Below are 22,794 nucleotides of genomic sequence, written 5' to 3' on the forward strand. Positions count from 1 at the left end.
TAACTTTTCTTTTTATGCTATTATTTTTAGCTCTCCTCTGGGAAGTATGATACGCTATGACCCATTCATTTGGTGATGTTTTTCCCTCTTCTTTGTCCAATCCTCCTGAACCGTTCAGCTTTCTACAAGGTCAGACAATTTTTGTACTTAGTGTTATAGTTCTTTACATATGAAACGATCACAGTACTTTCCTTTTGTCATGTTTATGTATTTACTTGAAATGTATACATTTTCAATTAAAACTTTCTGAGATGGAAAAAAAATGAAAACGCTTGTGTGGCTACACAACTAGATGGTGCCAGAAGCCATGTTTTCTCTACTCCTGAAGTACATTTTTTAGTACTTGGAAAAATGTGCTGCTTATCACACCTTTTCCTAAACAGGTGCAACAACCAGAGGAATCTGCATTAAATTTGGGCTATAGGCCACGTACTAAATTCGGGCAAGTCACTAACAGCCTGATTCATCATTCTCCCGTTTTGCGAGCCCCTAATAGCGATTTATAGCCAATCGCTATTAAGGACTCGCAAAACGGGATTCATGTAGAAATTGCATAAAGAACTGCGATTCCTACATAATCCTTATTTGCGATTAGCAAATTGCTAATCGCAAATAAGGAATAACTCACCATTCATTCCTACGGGCCAAAAGGCCCATAGGAATGAATGGGGAGTATTCCTTATTTGCGATTAGCAATTAGCTAATCGCAAATAAGATAGCGATTTGAAGGGTGCCAGGGGTTTCCAAAGGACACCCTGTAGCACCCCTCAAATGAAATTTTACACAGGTGTTGCACACACACATGTCCAAAGGACATGTGTGTGTGTGTAACATGCAACTCAGAAAAATGCATTTAAAAGCATTTTTCTGAGTTTTCGCAATTTACCACGAGGTTTGACCTCGCGGTAAATTGCGGCCAGAAATTGCGAATTCGCAAAACAAAATTGGATGATGAATTGCATTTAAGGAATCTCAAATAGAGATTCCTTAAATGTAATTCCTCGCAAAATTGCGAGATCGCAATTAGCGATTTTTGCATTTGGGATGATGAATCCCAAATGCAAAAATTGCACTCGCAAAGGGCCAGATTCTCAGAATCTGGCCCTTTGCGAGCCGATTTCGGCTTCATGAATAAGGCTGTATGTGCCTGTCATTTTCAATTACATATTTCCTTCCTTTTCTGTGTGCTTTTTAGTAGGATTCTATCTCTTGTCCTTAGTATTCTCTACAACAGGTCCTTTGATTGCTCAAGTTCTGTGTATTTATATTTAGCAACTGGGTCCAGTTGCAGCTGTTGTTAACCCCAGCGTTCCTAGGCGTCTCTCTGCAGATAACTTATTTTTGTGGAACTTTTTTAGTTAACCTTCTATTTATAACTTCATTTAATTCTTATATTTTTATAAATCAATGTAAATATTTAGCAGAAAATGACATGGCTCCAATACAATGATCATTAAGTGCAATATACGAACAATATGAAAGTAGTATAGTTGAAAGTAGGCCCTGAAATAGTTCATATTTTTTTCTAAAGCCAGTGGACCCTAGACAAAATGGGATACTATTGTGAAATAAATATAGATTAGATAGGTACTATATTCTTTGTCCAGCCGTACAGGATTTAATTTCTAATAAGCATATAACATCAAATACACACAAAAATTCAAGTGGGACACAACCAGCGTCCTACTGTCACAAAGGAAAAAAGGAAAACACAATAAGGGAAGGGTTCAGGCAAGGAAAACGTGTCTGAGTGGCATAAATTATAGCAGGCTCAGGTAACGTAAGAACACCATTGCACAATAAACTTTTCAATATATTACATGCATATGATGTAAAGACTGTCAACGGCGTTTCAATCCCTGGGAGAAAATTATACAACTCTTAGAGATAATACTATACACCAACCATTTTTTTTTACTGTTACCCCGAGGTACATTTACGGGCAAACACAACCTCAAAGGAGATGACTTGCGCCCCAGCATACAGGGTCTGTGGGTGGTCAACTTTTATGATAAGAACATCTAGAAAGAAGTAGTTCCCTTCTATGAGATTGTCAATTACTGATCAAGATACATTCTTGATCTAGCTAATTTATTATTTATAGAGCACAACATGTACCCTAAAGGCATCTTGGTGTTAGAAAAGAAAAAAAAGGTGTAAGGGGGACAAAATGAAGGGGCTGATTTTAGAGTTTGGTTAACGGATAGTCCTTCAAAACATGCTAAATATTCTGTCCGCCTTATGACAAGTACATTAGGATATAATCCAGTTGCAGAACTCCTGTGAGTCATGATCATAGAGTCACGTTTTTGGAATTTTCCAAAATTTACTCAGAGACGGTTCATGCCTAAGGCAAAAGGGAAGACTGCTCAACTTTTTCACTGAGAAGGCAACAAAGACACTCTTGACATTTATATCCAATGGGTAAAAACATGTGAGAAAACTATTTCATTCATAGTAACTAAATCGCAAAAAAGTACAATTTGTGGATATTTTGATTAGGAAGAACAACAACAAACTTTAGGTAGATGCATATCTATAAAAATGTTTGACACAAAACAGCTTTTGAACTATAAAAGCAAACATTCTAGGAGCCAAAAGTGTTCAGCTACCGATTGGACAGTTTTGTGATTGATGTGTAATTCTTTCTCGGTATGCTGTCCCTGAAGAACATCGTACTGAGAAACTGTTAGAGAAAGGATATTGTAAGAAAATCATACGGAGAGCATGTAAACAAGCAAGATTCTATTATAGAGAATCTAGGTTTACTGCTAAAATTAGACAATAAAGACAAGAGGGTTTGGCACGGGTCACCACATTCAGCGGTAAAACAAATACAATTTAGGAATCTGCCCAACATCGGATGGCATATTTTGAATACATCAGGTGGGGCCTGAAAGGGAAGACCACTGTATGCTCTGAGAGGTGAGAGGAATATAAGTCAGAATAAGGAAAATGATAATCAGAACACCATTTGGAATTTACCAAGAGTGAGACAGCTTCACAGATGTGGCACATGTGGGTGTGTGTGCATAAACCACGGAAGAGCACGTATTTGAAAATGAAGGTCACAAATATGTTCATAGTGCCTTCGCAATACGTAGAACTAGTACTGTAGTATATGTGGTTATTTTCCAGTGGCTTCCTTCAAGTGGGAGAAATTTAAAGAGAGGTCAGTCTTTGTATTATGAAGCACGAAGGAGCATGAACCTAAGGACTTAAAATGACTGGTCTAAGAAAAAAATACAGAACCAAAGAAGGGGCGACAACATAGGGAAAGCGTTTATATAGAGGAATAAAAAACAATTGGTTGCTTACAATTTATCTGTGACACTATAAAAGAAAACACTATTTTTATTACAGCAATTTCTGTAGTATGAGTGCCAATGCAATGCAGCAATGCAGCTTTGGCTGTGAACAAAGGCTTCAGGGAGCCTGAGGGGATTCCAATCCCCTCACGCTTCCAAAAGGCTTTGTTCTTTTTTGTTAGAACATTCTGTCCTCTAGTGGCAGAATGTTCTAATAGCCTTATAGCCCTTCGTAGATGGGCTATACCGCTATTAAAGTCCCTCTCCCTTGTTAAAGGCCCTCGCCTTCGGCTCGGGGCCTTTAACGCTGGAGAGGGCCTTTAATAGCCGGTATAGCCCTCTACGGCGGGCTATAAGGCTATAGTATTTTTCAGCTCTCAAGTATTATGGGAGCATTGGCTGTTGGATATCAATGTTAGGCCATGTTCGAATAAGTTCACACAAGATGGCTGCACTGTTGTTCCATGTACCAGCCTAGAGGGATGTTTGTGATGTATATACACTTGCAGCCTGAGATCAAATGATAAAGTAAGCCGGTGAACTTTGTTCTTCTGAATATCATAGGGGCGTTCGTAGTCGCTGATCAATGTTTAGCTTTGTTAGAATTAAGCGACATATTATTGCTGTTTACATGCTGGCCCAGAGGCAAATTTGAAATGCATGACCTATTACGTCGTACTTACCTGCACTGAAGTATGGTTATTAAGTATATTTACAAAAAAGTCTGCATATACTCTGGGTAATGAGGGAGGTGCAAGACATGTCTTCAGGAGAAATGTGAATGGAAAGTAAAGTTTTATAGTTCTCTGTCTAATAAGGATCTTGTTAGGCACTCTACCCTGCCATTGCAGTGGGTCAAAATCTACTTCTTAGGAAGATGTTAACACCCTCTCCTCATAAACAACGCCACTCTGGATTATCGTAACGCAAGACAGGCATAAGCAAGAAGGAAGATTTATCTTTTACACATACATCAGATACATGAGAAAACTCTATATTTAAAAAAAGAAGGTATTGGGAAAGCTAACTTTTGTTCCACTTGCGTGTTTTTGAAAGGTCTCCGTTACACATGCTTCTAGTTGCCTCTCATGTAACAGCGATCTCCTTCAAGAACACATGGTCATCATAATAGGGATCATCTTCACAATTGTTCTTGGGCCTTGTATTGAGTTCAAAGAGACACCACCCTAAAATATCTAGGCAGGCTGCAATGTCTTGCACGTTACTATAACATAAGCCAAATAGCAAAAATGTAGGGGTTTTCTTTTGTATGCATGGTTTAATATAAATGAATGAAGTCTATTCCTAAAACACACCGAGGATTATATTCCAATGCCTCAACTGGAGGCTTAAAAGTAGGCAAATAAAACAACAATAATCATATGAGCAAATGCAAAATCTGAGTGGGTTAATTTTTTAAATCGTGCTTTCTCTGCGACTGACCACTTTCCTTTTTAGGTCTAGCTGGTGTAGCAGCGCAGCTGCGTCCAGCGAAGCATCTTTTGTTGTCCACTTCTGGGAAGGTGAGACAGGGGATGTGCACGCGCAAGCCCTCAGGGCTTTCACCTCATGGGCGCGCACGCCCAGCCTTGCGCATCTCCTGTCTCACATTCACAGTAAGTCAGCCTCTCGCCTCTCTCAATCGCGCGCACACACACACAGCCACACTCACGCATGCGCACACACACATACACCAACGCGCACACACACACACACTCGCAGGCACACAAACACACACAGCATACACACACTGCACACAGACACACACACTCATGCACGCACACAGCCATCCCCCACACCCGACCCACTCACCTGGCTCTTTTGTCGCGACTCCCCTGGTATCTCCGCCGCATCACCTGGCACACACGCAGGGCTTCCCTCACTCTTGGGAGCCCCGCACTTGTTGTACAATAGCTAAGAAATTTAGCTGTGCACGTATACCAGACCTCAAACTCCAGTCTCAGCAAGACCCCCCATTCTATGTACTCACAGGTCATTGCTGGCCGTGTTCCAAGGTTCGCAGACACCAAAACTCCGCTCTCTCGTACTCTCCTGACGTCACTGATTGCTGCCGGACCGACCGAGCGCCGTTTACTGAAAAATGGTTTCACTCCGCCCTAGAGACGCTACACCCTATTGGTTAACTGGATACCACGTGATTCGTGCTTGGCGACATTAATTATAGGCTTCCGAACGATAAGAGCGAAGAGCAGACTGCCAATGAGCTTCCGTTTTACCCTAGCCAAAGGATTGCCCCTTTTAAAACATCAGGGGAGTGAGGGGAAGTACATCGAATGTCAATTTAAAAAGAAAATACGTATTAGGAAAGTTATTTAGTGTACTTTCTCGTTCATTCATAGTTATTGGTATCAATCACATTATTTTGAACAATTAATCTACGGCAGAAAGTGTAAATTGAAAGAAGTGAAAAGCGTATTATAACTTTGTGCGCATTACAAGTTAAAACAATATCACGCCATTTTTACTTGAAAATAGGCTATTTTTACCCCTGAACAGCATCTGACTCCAATTACTACATCTCTTACTGGAGCTTGTCTTTCATCTATTTCTATTGGACATAATTTATTTATTTATTTTATGCGTTTTTATATAGCGCAGACTTTACCCGAAGGTGTCAGAGCACTTCACACTAGGAACAGAACTGATACATGAGGAGAACATTACAAGTGAACAAATTACAAAAGCAAACGTTAAAACTATTGGCATTGTGAATGACAAAGCTATTAATTTAGCTATTTTTAAAACAAACACATAAATAAAAAAATTGTCATTTACAATACCAATAGCTCAAACTTTCCTAATGCGAGACCTATTGCATTGCAAATGCTTGTTCAAATATGAACTGGACTGATCTTGTCTGGGACAAATACTACCCTGGGTGTCAACAACATATTAATATTAGGAGTAAAATCAAAACAGATAAATTAATTGTCTAGGATGTATTTTATATTTGTGTATGCACTGTAAACTGCTGTAAATATTATATAATCGCCACAACCATTTTAACTACAAAAGTGTGCTGAAAATGGGATGCCTAGATAAAGACTATTTGGAAGCAATGTGTTTAACCGAAAGGTGGTCAACAGTGAAACATGTGGAATGTTCCACTGAACAATACAACTCTTGACGAAAACAGCCAACGTGAGGAAAAAAGTGGCTTCATGCATTTCGACAGCAGACTTAACAAGCATTTGCAATGCAATAGGTGTCACAATAGTGAAACTTTGAGCTATTGACCTTGCAAATGCTAATTTTTCTTATTTTATTGTTTTGGTTAAAAAACATAACAGCAGTAGCATAAGTACTAAAAGATATTCCACTGGGCAAGGAAAGGGTGGAGTACCACGGGCCATTACTAGGTGTCCCTGTGGAGTTGCAAAGGTACCTCTATTAGCCACATAAGATACTGCACACTTAATGCAATTATAAAGAGAAAGATTGCACATCAGCATATGTTTCTCTTTGTTTTTATTGGAAGCGAGATTTTTGTTAGCTTGCATTTTAAAAATGCATCATTGTTGTTTATTAAAATCTTTCTCTTTATAATTGCATTAAGATATGTGGCTAATAAAGGTCCCTTTGCAACTCCACAGGGAAACCTAGTAACAGCCTGTGGTACTGTACCCTTTCCTTGCTTAGTGAAATATTTTTTCTTACTTATGCTACAGCTGGGATTTTTTTTAACAAAAACAAAAAATTGTATTTTCAACACCAATAGCTCAATGATTCCCTAGTGGGAGACCTATTACATTGCATTGCAAATGCATTTTCCCTGCCCAGGGTGTGATACCACTCAGCACACCCAAAGCACTCAGCTCCATTGCCTAACTGCATTTCTTGACATTAAATTCTTTAGGGACTGGAAGAATGTACGTAGCCGATTCAGTGAGCTACATGGAAGAAGCTAAGTAAGCGCTAGATCACAGAAACATCTTTTGGAATAGCTGCCAACAGACAAATGTGCCCCACCCCAGTGAAAGGCAGTAACCAGAGTGCCAAAACAAAATGGAACCAGGGCCAAATGACAGATACTTTAAAATTAAGCCTCAGGACCCAAGGTCACCATTGGCAGGGCACAGGGAAAGAATAGCAAGTTTGTGTATAATTGTCTTTCCTTTCGCATTTAATGCACGGCTCACTGTATGTCCATGTGCAACATCTAACCAGTCTCTCACAACACTGGTAAAGTGGGAAATCCACGATTAGGCCTTAGACTTCTTGGTTCGAAATGACAAGCCGGCCACTAGAGAACATCTCCACCCTCAGGCCTCCCACCCTCCACCTGACCCTCACACCCACTTACTTTCTACTTATCAATCCGGGGAGCAGTGCACTCTCATGCATTCCAGTCAAAGTTGTATACTGTGTAGGTGTTTAACACACAGCAAAATCTTAATTTCCATCAGCCATAAACAGTTTAAGTGCGCTGTCATTAGTCTCGGATATGGCACCACGGGGCTCTAAGAGCAGTCTCACTGCGCACTATACTCCTGAATGCCCGAAAAACAACCTGAGCTGACGGCGCTGCATGGGTGCAACGTGCTAAAATTCATAGTGAGCAAACGTAACAACGGGCACGTGAAAATGGGCTTAGGGTCACCAGTTGCTCCCTCCTAGCGCAATCCCCATGCTTTGCACCATCACCAGTGAAGTCTGTACCTGCAGTGTGCACTGAACACATATTGTGGCACCACAAGTGTGATCCACTGGGGCGCCACCACACGTGATCCCTTCCCTCCATGCTTGCGCTACCAAAATGCACGATTACTGAATATTTGTGTAACACTTGCAACGAAAGATGGAGTTAGAAACAAAAACCCAGAGCACACAGCTTCTTCCTGCAATCTTCACAACTTAATCCAAGGTGTTGTCTAATGAAAGAACAGCCAAAGTTCAATTCCTTGCACTAACAGCCCCAAGCCCGAGTCATTCCATTTCTTCGCTTTAATTTGCACTGTGATATTAACGCAACACTAAAATGTTGTGATGTTGAATGTAACCAAAACTATAAGACGGTGGCTACCACAGGTGAAAAATAAATTCGGTGACACTCCAAAATACAAACATGCATGGCAAACCCAAATAGAAAGTGGATAGCTTGTGCAATTAAATAACCCTGCTCGGTAAAATGGGGTCTTTTTAGAGCCTGCAAGCTTTCATTATGAGCAGCCCATACTTTTACGATCCCTGCACAACCCCCCTCCCCATTGCACAATGAGTTCCCTTGGACCCTCTGCCCCCCATTCCCACTGGATTTCAAAAGGTGCAATAACTATCACCTCCTCCTCCAGAGGAGTTACCGAACTGCCAACTGGAACTGCCTGCAGAGCTGTCTGCTTATGAAAATGCATCTGCTATCCCATACAGTGGAGATTTGGAATTGACCTCTTCCTTGTAATTATTAGCAACATATTCCACAGTTCTTGCCTAACCCAGGGTACTTATTTTAATACCACCTAAATAACAGCCACACACAGATTTAATAGGAACAAATGTGATTATCAATGGGGTACAATAAATCTGAAACCCACTGTCTCTGCTCTATACGCTGCATTCTTTAGGTCAAAGACACGGAGTTGGGTGAAATCATTCATAAAACTTAGAAACAGTCTCGTCACGCACTCCAACGCCTTAGGGTTAAGCCGAGGGTACTCCACCGAGTCCTGTAGCCTAACGCTTTATTCTGGAACCGATCATACATACCCTCAGGAAGTGCCTTTTGAAAATGCAAAGTCAGTGGTTTCACACTGACACTTAAAAAATGTTATATCCCCTGTACAAAGTTACATTCGTGCAGTACCCCCATTCAGTCCCCTCCCTCTCCCCCTCCATGGCTCCCACCCCAACAGCTGTGCCCTTTCACTGGCATTACGGGCAAACTTATCGGCAATGTACACAAACCTAAACTCTGACCCTCCTAGCAAAAGCTCTTCTCTCTGAACAGCGCACGCAGCAAACCACTGGCAGTCCAGTCTGGAAACAGCCCTCCGCAGGCCCTGCCCAAAACACGACCTGCAGCTTTGTGCCCTGGCTGACTAGCAGATCACACAGCGTGGAAAATTCACAAGGATGTGCGTTGACCTAGTGTAAGTGGGATACGGAGGGCGGGGACACGATTTTGTGTTGTCGATGAGTCCTTAACACTACGCCCGATCTGTTTCTAGGAGCCTGAAAAGTGCCTATTATTGTATTTACACAAGCGCTACTAAATTATTTGCGCGTGGGCTTCCCTCCCCCTGAAAAGTCATATTTGTATAAATTTGATAAAAAGTGCAGCAGCGTACTATTAATGGTAAATGTTGATGTTTCTCGTCTGTGGTCACAAGATCCGTTTCTACTCGCTGTGCGCAGTGCTGTGTTTTCTGTTAGGCACTGGGAGATTAAGTGATTTGCCCCGAATCACATGATGTTGAGCATGCCTGCCGAGACTCGAACCAGGTTTCCCAGCTCCAAAGTGGGCAACCCCGGCCGTTACGCCATATCTGCAATTTAAGTATCTTACATGCCTGTCCATTATTTGTTCTGTAAAGTGCTGTATAAATAACTTCAGCGCACTTTATAATTTCCCCTCTTTCTTGGTAAAAGAAGATTGGGCTGCTCGCCGTCAGTAGCCTGTAAGCATGTTGGCTCTTCATAAATAGCGTCATTCCAATGATGAACGTTGGTGTCCACGCCTACGTCTTTTCTTTGAAAAAGCACTGAAAGAAAGGGGTTGACATAAGAAACCCACTGGACTAATCCGCCAAGCGCTGCCTCGAAGTGTTTTGTAATGTATTTTCTCGGTTTGTGGGACACAAAGTAAGCTCACGGGAACTAGCCAGCCCGCAACCGCCCAGTTGCTGACCTGGTAGCAATGAAGCGTTACCTGCGACCCGGTCACTAGTACAAGGTTCCTCAGGCCACGGGGCACAGGTTCCTTGCTGACGCGGTACGGGTGAGGAGCGAGGCAGCCCCTCCTGCCCTCGGCGGACTTGGGCCGGCAGCGGTGACGAGCACATAGTTCCCAAGGTTCCCGGGCCGACGGCGGTGATCTTGGGGGCAGCTTTGAAATCCGGTCTTCTGTAGGGTGCAGACACCCGCGCACAGAACCATGGGGGTGATTTAAATAATGTGCTCAGTCCGGGCCAGTGGCGGTGACTTTGGGGGTGACAAAAAGTTTTTTCACGCCTGCACTGCAGAAGCAGTATTTCACAATCCCAGGGCCCTTAATTAAATCAATAAAATGACAGCCCAATGGATCGCAGGGAACAAAAGAATACAAGCAACCGCCTTTAATCCAACTGAGGTGTGCCGCGTGTTATGTGCCGTGCTGGTTGAACACATTTTTTAACAAGCGGGCCGCTCTTTTGTAAGAACCAGTGGTCGAAGTGCATTAAACCAGTAGTGCGCGCGCACCACAGAGGAGCGGGGACGAGGGAGCCTGTTGTATGTGATGTGCGAAACAGACACCAACGGGACTGGGCGGAGCAAAGGCGGGACATGCGCCCGCCCTTGCCCAATTACGTGCTGGCTTTTGTAAAAAAAAAAAAAAAGAATGCAAAAGCCAATTGCAGCCGACAGAAAAAAAGCACACGCGCGAGCGTGTGGTCAGCCTTCTGAAGCCTGTACAAGAGGTCTCTCACTGCACGAGCACTGCTGCCCACTGCAACGCTAGGCGCAAGACCTAAAAATGAATGAAATATGAATAGATTTTATGAACGGCCATAATGAATAGAACAGACTGTGCAAAGTTCATTTTAAAAAATCAAGCCTCATGTAACAATACTTTTCAGGTTTTCGGGTGGAAATGGGACACTTTTTAAAAAAGAATTCTAGGTTGTCACATCAATATTTAGAGACAGCTTTCATTTGTCGAATGAAGAGGCTTTTTTATCCACACAAATTACTAAATTTCTAACAAAAGCCCACAGGTTTATTGCCCCTCCCACCCAAGAGAATATGTTTTGTTACTTTTCAACCTTAGAAAATATGCCTCTATCCTAGCATGGACTACAGACAGGAGGAGTGCTTGACTGGAGTTGTGACACATATGTTTCATTTACCCTAAACAAAATCTGAATGCCGTCAGCATACAGGAATGACTATAACCCAAAGAAAATACAAGTGCAGCAAAGAACCCACAGAAATATTAAGAAGAAAGCATGTTAGGGTGGAACCAACCGTACTGAAAATGCAGACTGAAGAAGAAGCAACATAGCGAGTGCCATCAGACAGCGATGAACTGCATGACGCCTGCCCATTTGTGCTACTTTGGACTCAATACAAAGATGCAGCTGGAGTGTGTACACCACCAAGTAGCGATGCCCTCAATAATGACTATCTAGGGCTGGCTGAACTTCCACTGTATATTCTGAGTCAGGCTCCTGTTGTAGAACATGCTCACCCCTGGAAAAATGAGGGTTTGATTGATTCAGATGCTCCGTCCATCACCACCCCCTTTTGTACCACTGGAAAATTCACAGCACAACATAAATGTGTAGAACTTGATATTCCTACACATATTAACTTTTGATCTCCAATGAGAAAAGCACATAAGCTCATCAACTAGTATCAAGCACGCTTTTTAAACAGAGTTGAGGAACAGAAACTATCCCCTCTTTTTTTAGGCATGTCACCCAACTAACATTCACACAGAACCACAACTTACAAAAACAGCTTACAGCTTTCCCCTTTCAAATCCATTCCCATCATTCTATCCATACTTAAAACTCTACTAAACAAATAAGAAATCAAGAGCACAAACCTAACACAACCAATGCACACATGAAAGGAAAAGAGAATCTACTAAAAATTAACCTCTAATCTCTAAACTCTATGAACAGCGCTTCACCACCAAGTCAGGGGTAGTAAGCGCTATATAAATACAATTTACTATTACAATTATGGGAAGATAGGCATGACTATTTTAAACTGCAAGTCGTATCCATAACTGTTGAAGTATTCTCTGCCTAGTGTATGTGTGTGGAGGCCAATACCTTTTCTGGCCAATAGTAATTCATTTTATAATAATGTATTCATGAGTTTTAAGAGTGCATTAAAAATCAGCTAGGATTTGAATCTTTGAGCTGTAGGTTGCGTATGGATCTCAGCATAGGCTAATTTTACCAGTAAATGTTGAATACCAAAATCTAGAAAGACTCGATCTATTTCTCAGCAGACTAGAGGACAAACCTAGCAGTGTAGACGGAGTTTACTTTACACAGACTCTTAGGTGCATAATCAGAACTCCTCACCCAGCTAGAAGGCTTCACAGAATCTACAGGCATTGCTGAAATCTTTAGTCCATAGTGCTCCATTTTTATTATGCTTAAAAGAAGGCATTAATCCGATGGTATGGGGGCTTCAGAAAACAGTTCCTTAAATCTTGCAGTGGACACATTTCCTCAACAGATTCACAATCCCCTCCAAAGAGGTCCTTGTCAGATTTATGGAGATTTCTTTCTTAGCAGGGCGGTAATTACAGGAATGAAAGCTCAGCGAGATTGCCAGGGAAGAGTGGCTGGGATGCCAGTGACAAATGGCGAACTGATAGGGCGAGCGAGGAGCCGGCCGACAGGCTGGAGAACAGGTCAATACTGCGCTGTCACGCCACCATTTGATAAACATAATTAATCTATTACTCACCTGGCGTCATCGTTCATCGTGCTGTGGTCGATTGGGGCCATGAAGCTCACCAGTTTACTGTGCACATGATACCTGCATGCAGCAAGGAGGAGAAAAGTAGCCATTACTGACATGGAGGAGACATGCACAAAATTGTGGAGCGGAGAGTCGGCATAAAAGACATTTCCACCAACTGGAGATCTATTAATGCACTTAAAAGCAAAAGAAAATGGATCTAAGAATGTATCACTGATGATTAGCTATTAACATTTCCATTTACCTTTTTTTCACAGATTCACAAACACTTGTGCTTGTGTTATAAAGATGAAAAGACTTTGTGGTTAATGTGGGACTAATGGTTAGCTCTCTGGCATGCAGTGATCTCTCTGAGGTGTGACTAAACAAGAACCTGCATTACAGTAACAAGCATGGTAGCGACGATAAAGTCATGAATGCTAGGAGGGTTCACTTCCACAACATGTGCCTCTCTCTAAGGCGGATGAGCAGAGAGTACATTTACAGACTCCAGTGATACAACGACATGTGGCAAAACAAGCCTGTATAGCAGGAATGTAATTCGGTCCCAAAGGAGGATGCTAAAAACTGGGCAGGTCATAGATTTTCGGGTTATAAGTAATATACATTTGCAGCACTAAATATTCTGGGATCGCTCATTCATCAAGATTCAGAAGTATAATAAATGTTTCAGTGGAAAAAAAATTTAACACACAATTATCAATTTTCAATCCTAATTTAAATAGGCAACATCAAAATGTTCTTAAATTATAAGGAAAAATTCAAATTATAGACTACAAAACATATATACCAAGCTTACCTGCTGTTAAATGACAAGTAATATATTGAGTGGCTGCCTCAGCCAAACCCAAGCTGAATCTGATGAGTACCTATTTCATATGGTCAAACTGGTCAGTGAAAGCTGGTTACAAAACAGAATTCAAATACTCAGATTGTAACAAATACAGAGGTAAAAAATAAGAGGGCACAGCTAACATGCACGTATATGGAAAACCCAAAAATGTATAGGTGAAAGGATCAAAAGTTAACATTACATTTATGAACTTAGACATACACACACCCTTAACCTAACTACTTCCCTTTTCAAGCCCAGCTGCAACCATTTTCCCTCTCACCCATGTTCATTGTCATTTTGCTGGTGAGACCCCACACAACCCCTTGAGCTACCTTTCCTCAACACCTTCTTCTTACGAAATTCATTTACCATCCATTAATATAACCTTAACCACCCACTAAATTTTAATCTTAGCCACATCCATTGTTCTGAACCTAACCCAAACCCTACTCCGAACACTCACGCAACACTTTCTCTACACCGTTCCTTACTCTAAACCTAACCCAAACCCTGAAGTTAACCCAATCCTAGAAGGCCAAATCAAAACTACTATATCCAGCACTCTATACAAAAAGAATATGGAAGAAATCAATAAGTCCAACAAGGAGTAAAGAGACACTATCCTGCTGACCAAGATTGATAAGTTCAAAAAGGATCTGGCTCGGTTTTCATTGGTCAAAATATACCCGTACACGAGTGACAACTACACACCTCCTGAATATAACAGAGGCAAGCGATACGGCTCAACTTATTCCACTTCTGGTTCAGAACAAGGCTCTAGTGACTCAGACACCTCCAGCTCTAGTACACCACAAACCAGGGGTAGAGGCCAACAGAACAAGTTTAATAGGAGACGAGGCACACAAGGTCCATATCAGCAACAAGGACCTTAGTGGCCCCCAGTTCCTTGGGGCTATCAACATCCACAGTTCTCCCAACTAATGCCTCACTTTCAACCACATCCCCAATTTTCTGGCAATCAGCCTTTTTTAGGACAGGGCCATGGACGCAACAGGGGCAGAAGAAGAGCACAGCCACAAGTGCATTGGGAGACAGAACCATAATTTCCCAACACACGCAGCAGGCGGGACCAGCAGCAAGCAACAGGGATGAGCACAGACAGCACGATCTCATAGTCAATTTGAGTTCACGCACCTTAACAGATGACGAACCAATGGTTCTGAACAAGGGATTAGGTTTTGTCCCGACAAATAGAGGTGACCCATTTTTGTTGAGATGCGAACTGGAGAAGTTCTTTCGCAAAATACGTCTTCACTTCTTTTTCAAATCTAAAGAAAAGGAAGATGGATCGATAGAACCCCAGGTGACCAACACAGGTTTGAAAACACCTTCTACCTTTACACCTTTGCTTCATCAGGTACCATCTCAAATTGGAGTTTTTGAAAAGGCAGTCACCCATGATGTGATGTCCCTCTGTGAATCCAGGAACACTTATCATAATCTCTCGGTCAGAGAGAAGGAGCTGTAGACACTCTAGCCATAATTAATCCCGCTGACAAAGGGGGTGCCACTGTAATTTTAGATAGTGACACCTACCGGCAGGAATGTTTCAGACAACTAAGTGATGTCAAGTCATACAAACCATTGATGCCAGATCCGACTCCCAGATTGAATATAGAAATAGAAATAGGACATCTAGTGGAAGAAGCTAAATCAGAGGGATGGATAACTTCACAAGAAGCACAGTTTCTGACGACCAGCCATCCGGTCATGCCATACTTCTACTGTCTACCTAAAATTCATAAAGCCCAGAGGCCCTTCCCCCCCACCCCCCACTACGCATTTAGTATGTAATAATATGTATGAACAACTATAAGCCTGATGTTTTATATTTGATGAACATTCAGTCTGGCTTCTTACATTATAGTGGCATCATTTATGCGTTCCACACTTTCGCCAAATTAGAACATTCGGTGGGGCTTTTTACATTCATGTGGTATCATTAATACATGTCATACTTTTTGCCAATCACTACAATTCCCAACAGCCCCAGGGTTCATTGACACAAAGAGACCGACGCGCTTTTTCATACATGCGCGTTCGTCGCCTCTCTGTCAACATCAGTTACAACTACATTTCCCATGAGCCTTAGTGGTACTGGTGACGCGAACACAGCGACGTGCGTTTCCACGGAGGTGTGTGAGACACATTGCTGCTCCCTTCCATTATGGCCGTTTCATTTATGGAAGCGCCGGACCTTTTAACCCTTTTGCTGCGGCGGCAATTCCGCCGCAGCGCTCGGGGGGTGGGGGGGCTGCACGGTGCTCCCATGCTTGTGACTGAACCGCTCCGTCACGAGCCTCGGGTGCGCTGTGCTGATGACGGAGCGGTTCCGTCACGGCCCCGCCTGCTCAACAGAACGTCAGCGCAGGCACGGAATCCACGCTGCGCAGGCACGCCGAGCGGGCAGTGACGGAATCGCTCCGTCACCAGCACAGCGTGTCCGTGGCTAGTGACAGAGCAGTTCCGCCACCAGCATGGGAGGGGTTAAATTGGACGTTCAGATTGCCGCACTTTCACTACTCACCACTAACATCAGGTGACCCGACCCGGCCCAATGGTCATAAGGTAGGCGGGGTATTTATTGAACAATCCTGTGTCCGGTCGGTTACCTCCCCTGCGGCTTAGTCAAGCCTCGAGGTACCGACGGACAGGTGAGGAGCAGGAGACTTGGTTCTCGGTTATAATTCACCAATAAAGAGAGAGGGGCAAGTTGGAAATAGAACTCTCCTTCATTCCAATGATCCAGTCTCCACAGCAATGACAGTTCCACCTGAGGAGTGAACATTCTAAGGTAAGCTTCAGGGGGAATGTACCAAGAGGGAGGGGAGGACGGACGGTACCAAGGGGTCAGATAATAACAGGAGGAGATTACAACACACCTCCCTTCTGTAGGAAGGAGAACTAAAGAGAACTTACATGCGACAATACAGAGAATCCAAGTAACATGGACCAATCTGTCTCCGCTCCACGTCTGTCCATTGTCAAGATGAACAATATTTTTGCTGGACCTAAACACTCTTGTGAGGGTAAATATTTGCTTTACCCAGGTTGCACATGAGTGGTTCTTTTTATTACAACTGATGTGTTAGGGAGAAAAACATGCTCTTTAACTCTGTGTTTTATGTCATACCAATTTTTGCAGTTCGATTGATGAGAGCGGATTCCTGATTGAAGGTGGCCCTCTTGCCTCCCTCCAACTATCTGGGATTCATTTTAGCGCTGGGCTCTCTTCCCCTTAGAATTACAAAAGGGGAAATCCCTGTAATGAGGTTGGGAGTTGTGTGGTATGCCCAAATTCATTCCTTCAACGATTCTTCAACCTTAAGGTTATTTGAAATGGCCAATTGAATATGTTCCTTAATCATGCGATTAGCTCTTTCCACTAATCCGTTGGCCTAGAGGCAGTACAATGCAGTCTTCTTGTGTTTTATATTGAAATTTACAAGAACGTTTTTAATCATCTCAGAGGTGAATTGTACCCCATTGTCCGTGATGAGTGTAGCTGGGACACCTTCAAAGAAAAATATGTTTTCCAAAAAGTTGATGAAGTTGCCCGTGTTCGTGGTGGGAGTAAATTTAATGTTGATCCAATGTGATGTGTAGTCAATAGGGACAAACATAAATCTCTTTTGAGGTCCTAACATATCCATGGGACCAATAATGTCCAAGGCTAACTTGGTCCAGGGTACTTCTGGGACTTCTACCGGGTATAGAGGCACTTTCCTTAGAGTTTTACTCTTATAGCTTCTTGCACAACTGGCACACTCCTTCACTTTCGCTTCTACTAAGGAGTCAATTTTTGGGCACCAATAACAACTTCTGAGTTTATTTTTGGTAAGGCTCCTGCCTAGGTTTCCTTCATGGGCAAGGTCGATTATTTTATTCCTCATGCCCTTGGGAGGAGCAATTTTCTCCTTGTGGCAAATGTTGTTGTCCATTAAAGTTAGCTCATATCTAACTTCCCAAAAATCTTTAATAGAGTCTGATATTTGGGATTTGTTTTCTGGCCAGCCATTAATTATTAAGTCTTCTAGAATCTGTACGTCCTTGTCATTTTTTACACTTTCATCCCATTCTTCCTTGGTAAGGGAAGAGAGATGTGTGGTCAGAATGGGATCGTCAAGTTTTTCATCTTCATGGTAGACATCCAGTGGGGATCTGGACAAGTAGTCAGCAATCACATTTTCAGGTCCAGATACATATTCTACCTTGAAACAATTTTTTCGAACCCAAGTATCCATTTCATGATGCGAGGGGATTTACTATCATTTTTTGAAGAAAACAGAAGGTTAGAGGCTTGTGATCTGTTCGTATCGTGAATTTGATGCACCACAGGAACATTTTTAAATGATTTACCGCCCAGAAGCATGCTAATGCCTCTCTTTCAATCACTGCATAATTTCGTTCTGAGGAGCTCAGGGATCTGGAGGCAAAAGTTATGATGGTTTCCCCGTTTTCATCTTTTTGTGACAATGTAGCCCCCAATCCCTTGTTAGACGCATCTGTGGATAGGAAGGTTTTCTTTTTATGATCGGAGGCTCCTAGAGCTGTTGACCTCAAGAGTGGGTTTTTATCTGTCAATCATCTCATTGTGACTTTATTCCCATGTGAACTCTTTGCTCTTCTTTAGGAGCTCACGTAGGCCATTACACATTTCTGCAAAGTTTGTTTTACAAATTTCGACATGTATTCGGCCAGCCCTAAGAAGGATTTTAATTAATCTTTGTTGGATGGATAAGGGGCATCCTTGTTGCCTGAATCACACTGTATTTTGGGTTGACACCTTCCTGGGAGATGGCGTGTCCCAAATAATCAACTGAATTAACTCTCAACTTGCACTTATCAAAGGTAACAGTCAATCCAGCATCTTTGACAAACTGAGAACATATTTTGTCATGTTCTTCCATAGATGACCCATACATTAGAATATCGTCTTGGAAGCATAACGTTGTTGCATAATTTTCTGGAAAATTGGTGCAGCGGAGGCTAGACCGAACGGCATTCTGATAAACATATACGCTCCAAAGGGAGAGATGAATGCTGTTAAGGGTCTAGACTCCGGGTGCTCAATCACAGAGAAGAATTTGGCTTTGCCCATGGTGCTTAGCATTTCATTTATGTTGGGCAAGGGGAACCTTTCCACCCAAATATTTTCATTTAGGCTGCGCAGATCTACACAAATGCGAATACCTTGACCGTTAGCTCTAGAAACTAAAACTAAGGGCGCCAGCCATTCTGATGAATCAATTGGTTATATGACACCTAACTCACATAATCTATCTAATTCAGTTTTGAGGGTATCTCTCAACAACAAAGATACTTTACGAGTCTTGTGAACAATGGGGTTGGCTCCTTGTCTTATTTTTATCTTATGTTGATAATCTTTTAACTTCCCTAGTTTGTCTGTGAATACATCAGGAAAATCTTGGCACAAGGAATTATTGGAATTGTCCACCAGGATGACCGGTTCCTTATTATTTGGATCTAAAATGATCCCTAGTTCTCTCTGGTGGTGCCAGCCAAGAAGATTTGCACCTTTTTCTACAATATATACGTTACCAACCGTGGATCTCCCTTTAAAAACAATGAGGGCAGTTACCATGCCCAGAAGAGGGATGGGGTCTTTGGCGTAACCTTCAGGAGAAATGTCAGGTGGGCTCATTTCAATTTCTTTACCACTCATGGGCTTCTTAAAATCCAGGATGTTGAGCAAGGTAAAGGGGGAACAGGAGTCCGCAAACATTTTGTAGGTACATTGTCAATAAAAACAGTACATTTGGGATAATTAGGTTTGGTAGTTTCAACAATGTCTTTCAATTGGAAAACAAATTTAGCTAGAGCTTCATTTTCATTTGCAACCAATTTTACTCCTTCTCTACACACTCTGGCTAGGTAGCCTCTCTGGTTTCAGCTTGAATGGCCGCTACAACTTCATCTTTCATTTTAATTTCTTTTATACATTTGGCAGTATGTTCTACAGATTGAGCTATTGCTACAGCTTCCCTTAAAGACTGATTTTTTGCAAGTAGTTTCTTTTGAATTATTGAATTGTTTGTACATCTAACTAATTGATCCCTTATAAGAGAATCATTTAAGTCGCCAAATTCACAGAGTTGGGTTAACCCTTTGAATGCTGCAATGTAGTCGTTTATAGACTAATTTTTACCTTGTACCCTACTAAAAAATGTATGTCGTTCCAATACAACATTAACTTTACCTACAAAGTGAGACTCTAATTTGATAAGTGTTACATCATAAACATCAGAATCATCATTTCTAACTCGGGTTCAGTAAGCGTTTCATATACTTTGCGACCATGGACACCTAGATTATGTAGAAGAATTTGCTATTTCCGCACAGGAGAACATTTCTCACCTCCCGTAGCAATGAGATAAGACTCAAATAATTTAATCCAATCTTTCCAGTGGATATCAGGGTCACCACATTCATTGAGGAAAGATGGTGGTTGATTAATACCTGGCGTACCCATGGAGATACTTATGGGGTAAGGCAAGGAACAGAATTCTCACTAGGAAGGAGGATAATGCTAAGGTACAACTGGAGTTACAGTTGGTAATGCAATTCACAATAACATCAGGTACAATAATTTACATGAAAATGTCTTAAGATAATTGGGTGAGAGTGTATTCACAAAAAACTGATGTGAATATTGGTGTGTGTATCACCGTGAGAAATGCAGTGACACACTGGTGGGTATGATGAAACTGAAGAGAAGGTGTGCGTTTCACCATGAGGCACGCACAACACACAGGGTGAGAGTGTATTCACATAAATTGATGCTAAATACTGGTGTGTGTATCACAGTGAGGAATGCAGTGACACATTGGTGGTAGTTATGAACAGAAGAGGAGGTGTGCGTATCACCGTGAGGCAACGCTCAAATACCAGCATGAGAATGTAAAGGTTCCACTAATGAGGCACTGTAGAATAAATGAAAAGTATTACTTGACTGTTCACCTCTGACTTCTTTGTAGAATACAGAACTTTTTCCCCATGGGAACCGCAGGGAAAGATGATAGGTGAATCGGTAGACCACAACTGTGGCCCGGCGAGTTCCACCGAAATACCTCAAGAATGCCGGAGGCGCAGGAGCACGTCGCTGACTGGTGGGATTTCTGTAGCGGCAAAAGCGGCTCGGATGTCGGATCCAGGCTGAGGAATGGAGGCGCCGGGAAGCGTCGATAGTCAGCTGGCAGGAAGAGATTCCTGAGGCACTGGGGAGGCTGGGGCGCTGGTTCACACAGAGGAGGAGTTTTGTCGGTTCTCCGGACATTGCGCAATGTTCCCCAGGAGGCCCGGTGATCGATGACAGGAACTCGTCTCTCTGATCGGGAGTGACCAGAGGACTGAACGGCCACTGGACTGCCCGTTCACTGATTGCAGAAGGATCGCTGAGGGGGCTGCTGGGGACACCTAAACCACCGAGAGCACTACCAATACTTGAGAGCGCCAAGCTGAACACCCAGGAGACCGGTGGTCAGTGACGGAACTTGTCACTCAGATCAGGGTGACTGGAGGACTCGGGCGGCCACAACAGCTGATCAAGGTTACTCAGAAAGTCGCTGGGGGATCAACAGAGGGCTGATGGGGTCACCACAATCACGGGAGCACGCTTGCTCAATATGTGGGAGCCCTAAGCAATGGCTAAACCCGATGAAAAAGAAACTCAGACAATCAGTATACAGTGGCAACAGTGTGGGCACCTTTCACACAGGACAACAGCGTAAGCTAGGCAAGGTTCCCCACAGCGACAGCCAGAAGATGCAGAGCATTAGCTCAGAGTAAACAGCCAGGCAAGATTTCGAACTGCGATGCTTCTTGATGGTGCAAATACGTTTGCAGCTGATCTGATAAGCCGTAGATAAGGAAAGACCAGGTTATCACAGTGAGGAATGCAGTGACACATTGGTGGTAGTTATGAACAGAAGAGGAGGTGTGCGTATCACCGTGAGGCAACGCTCAAATACCAGCATGAGAATGTAAAGGTTCCACTAATGAGGCACTGTAGAATAAATGAAACATATTTGTTTGTGTGTTGGAGCGTTTCTAGGCTATCAAAAAGAAAGGGGGATGTCCTAATACTCCACAAGCACCTGGACAATATGCATGGCAAGAAAACATTATGGATGCTGCGGATTCAATCAAGGATAATCATTTTAAACAAAGAAGAAAATCCTTAATTAATCCCTCAGACGAGACAATTTCTCCAAGAAAAGCACATATGTTTTTTGTATACACAAACACACGCCAGACAAGCACTAGGTTTAAATCATATTATGAATATTTGTCAAGGACCAATTATTTAGATATACGAACAATAACATGATACACAAAGGTGTTTTTCTTGTTATACATATATACATGTCACATACATAAATACACAAATAAACAAATGGAAAGATTCCTCACGAACAAGCGAGGTTACGTAGTGCCTTCATTCAATGTCCGATTCCCCCGTTTGGAATGATTTGCACGGGGAGCCTGCTTCTTTTATGGCATATAGCTGAATAATTGTCATTTGATGGCCAGTAAATTTGGCGTTTGCTTGGAACAAGCAAAGGAGCACTGCCCCATTTCTAAATAAAACAGCTCCTCACTAGTAGTGTTGTGCCTCTGGAACCGCCAAACTTTATTATGTCTGTACAACACCACCAGTGAATTGTGGAGGTCTCTTTCTGCCACAATGTCCTGATGAGGCCCAGATGAAAAGGGCTGAAACGCGTCGACCTGATATAAAAGAGAAGCTCGCACAAACAAGACGTTGCAGTAAAGGAAAAATACAGTGTATTGTAATAATGTATAGGGTGTCAGACTAAACTTGCGCCAATTGGTGCTGTACTAAGGACTATCCCTTTACTATGGGTTGCGAACCATAATTTATTAATAAAAAGCCTTCATTCACAATCCCTTAAAGAAATTAGGGCATCAAGGAATCTTACCATTTGT

General features: G+C 42.4%; 1 protein-coding gene across 1 annotated transcript in view; it reads right to left on the reverse strand.

Annotated features, from left to right (window-relative positions):
- Positions 1 to 22,794, reverse strand: part of AATF (apoptosis antagonizing transcription factor) — a 400,768-nt gene that overhangs the window by 74,912 nt on the left and 303,062 nt on the right. The window contains exon 11 of the mRNA XM_086954897.1: positions 12,954 to 13,025. Within this exon, the coding sequence (XP_086811023.1) occupies positions 12,954 to 13,025 (72 nt within the window). The remainder of the gene's footprint in view (positions 1 to 12,953; positions 13,026 to 22,794) is intronic.

This window comes from Lissotriton vulgaris, chromosome 2_1, assembly GCF_964263255.1.
Source record: "Lissotriton vulgaris chromosome 2_1, aLisVul1.2, whole genome shotgun sequence".
Classification (NCBI taxonomy): Eukaryota; Metazoa; Chordata; class Amphibia; order Caudata; family Salamandridae; genus Lissotriton; species Lissotriton vulgaris.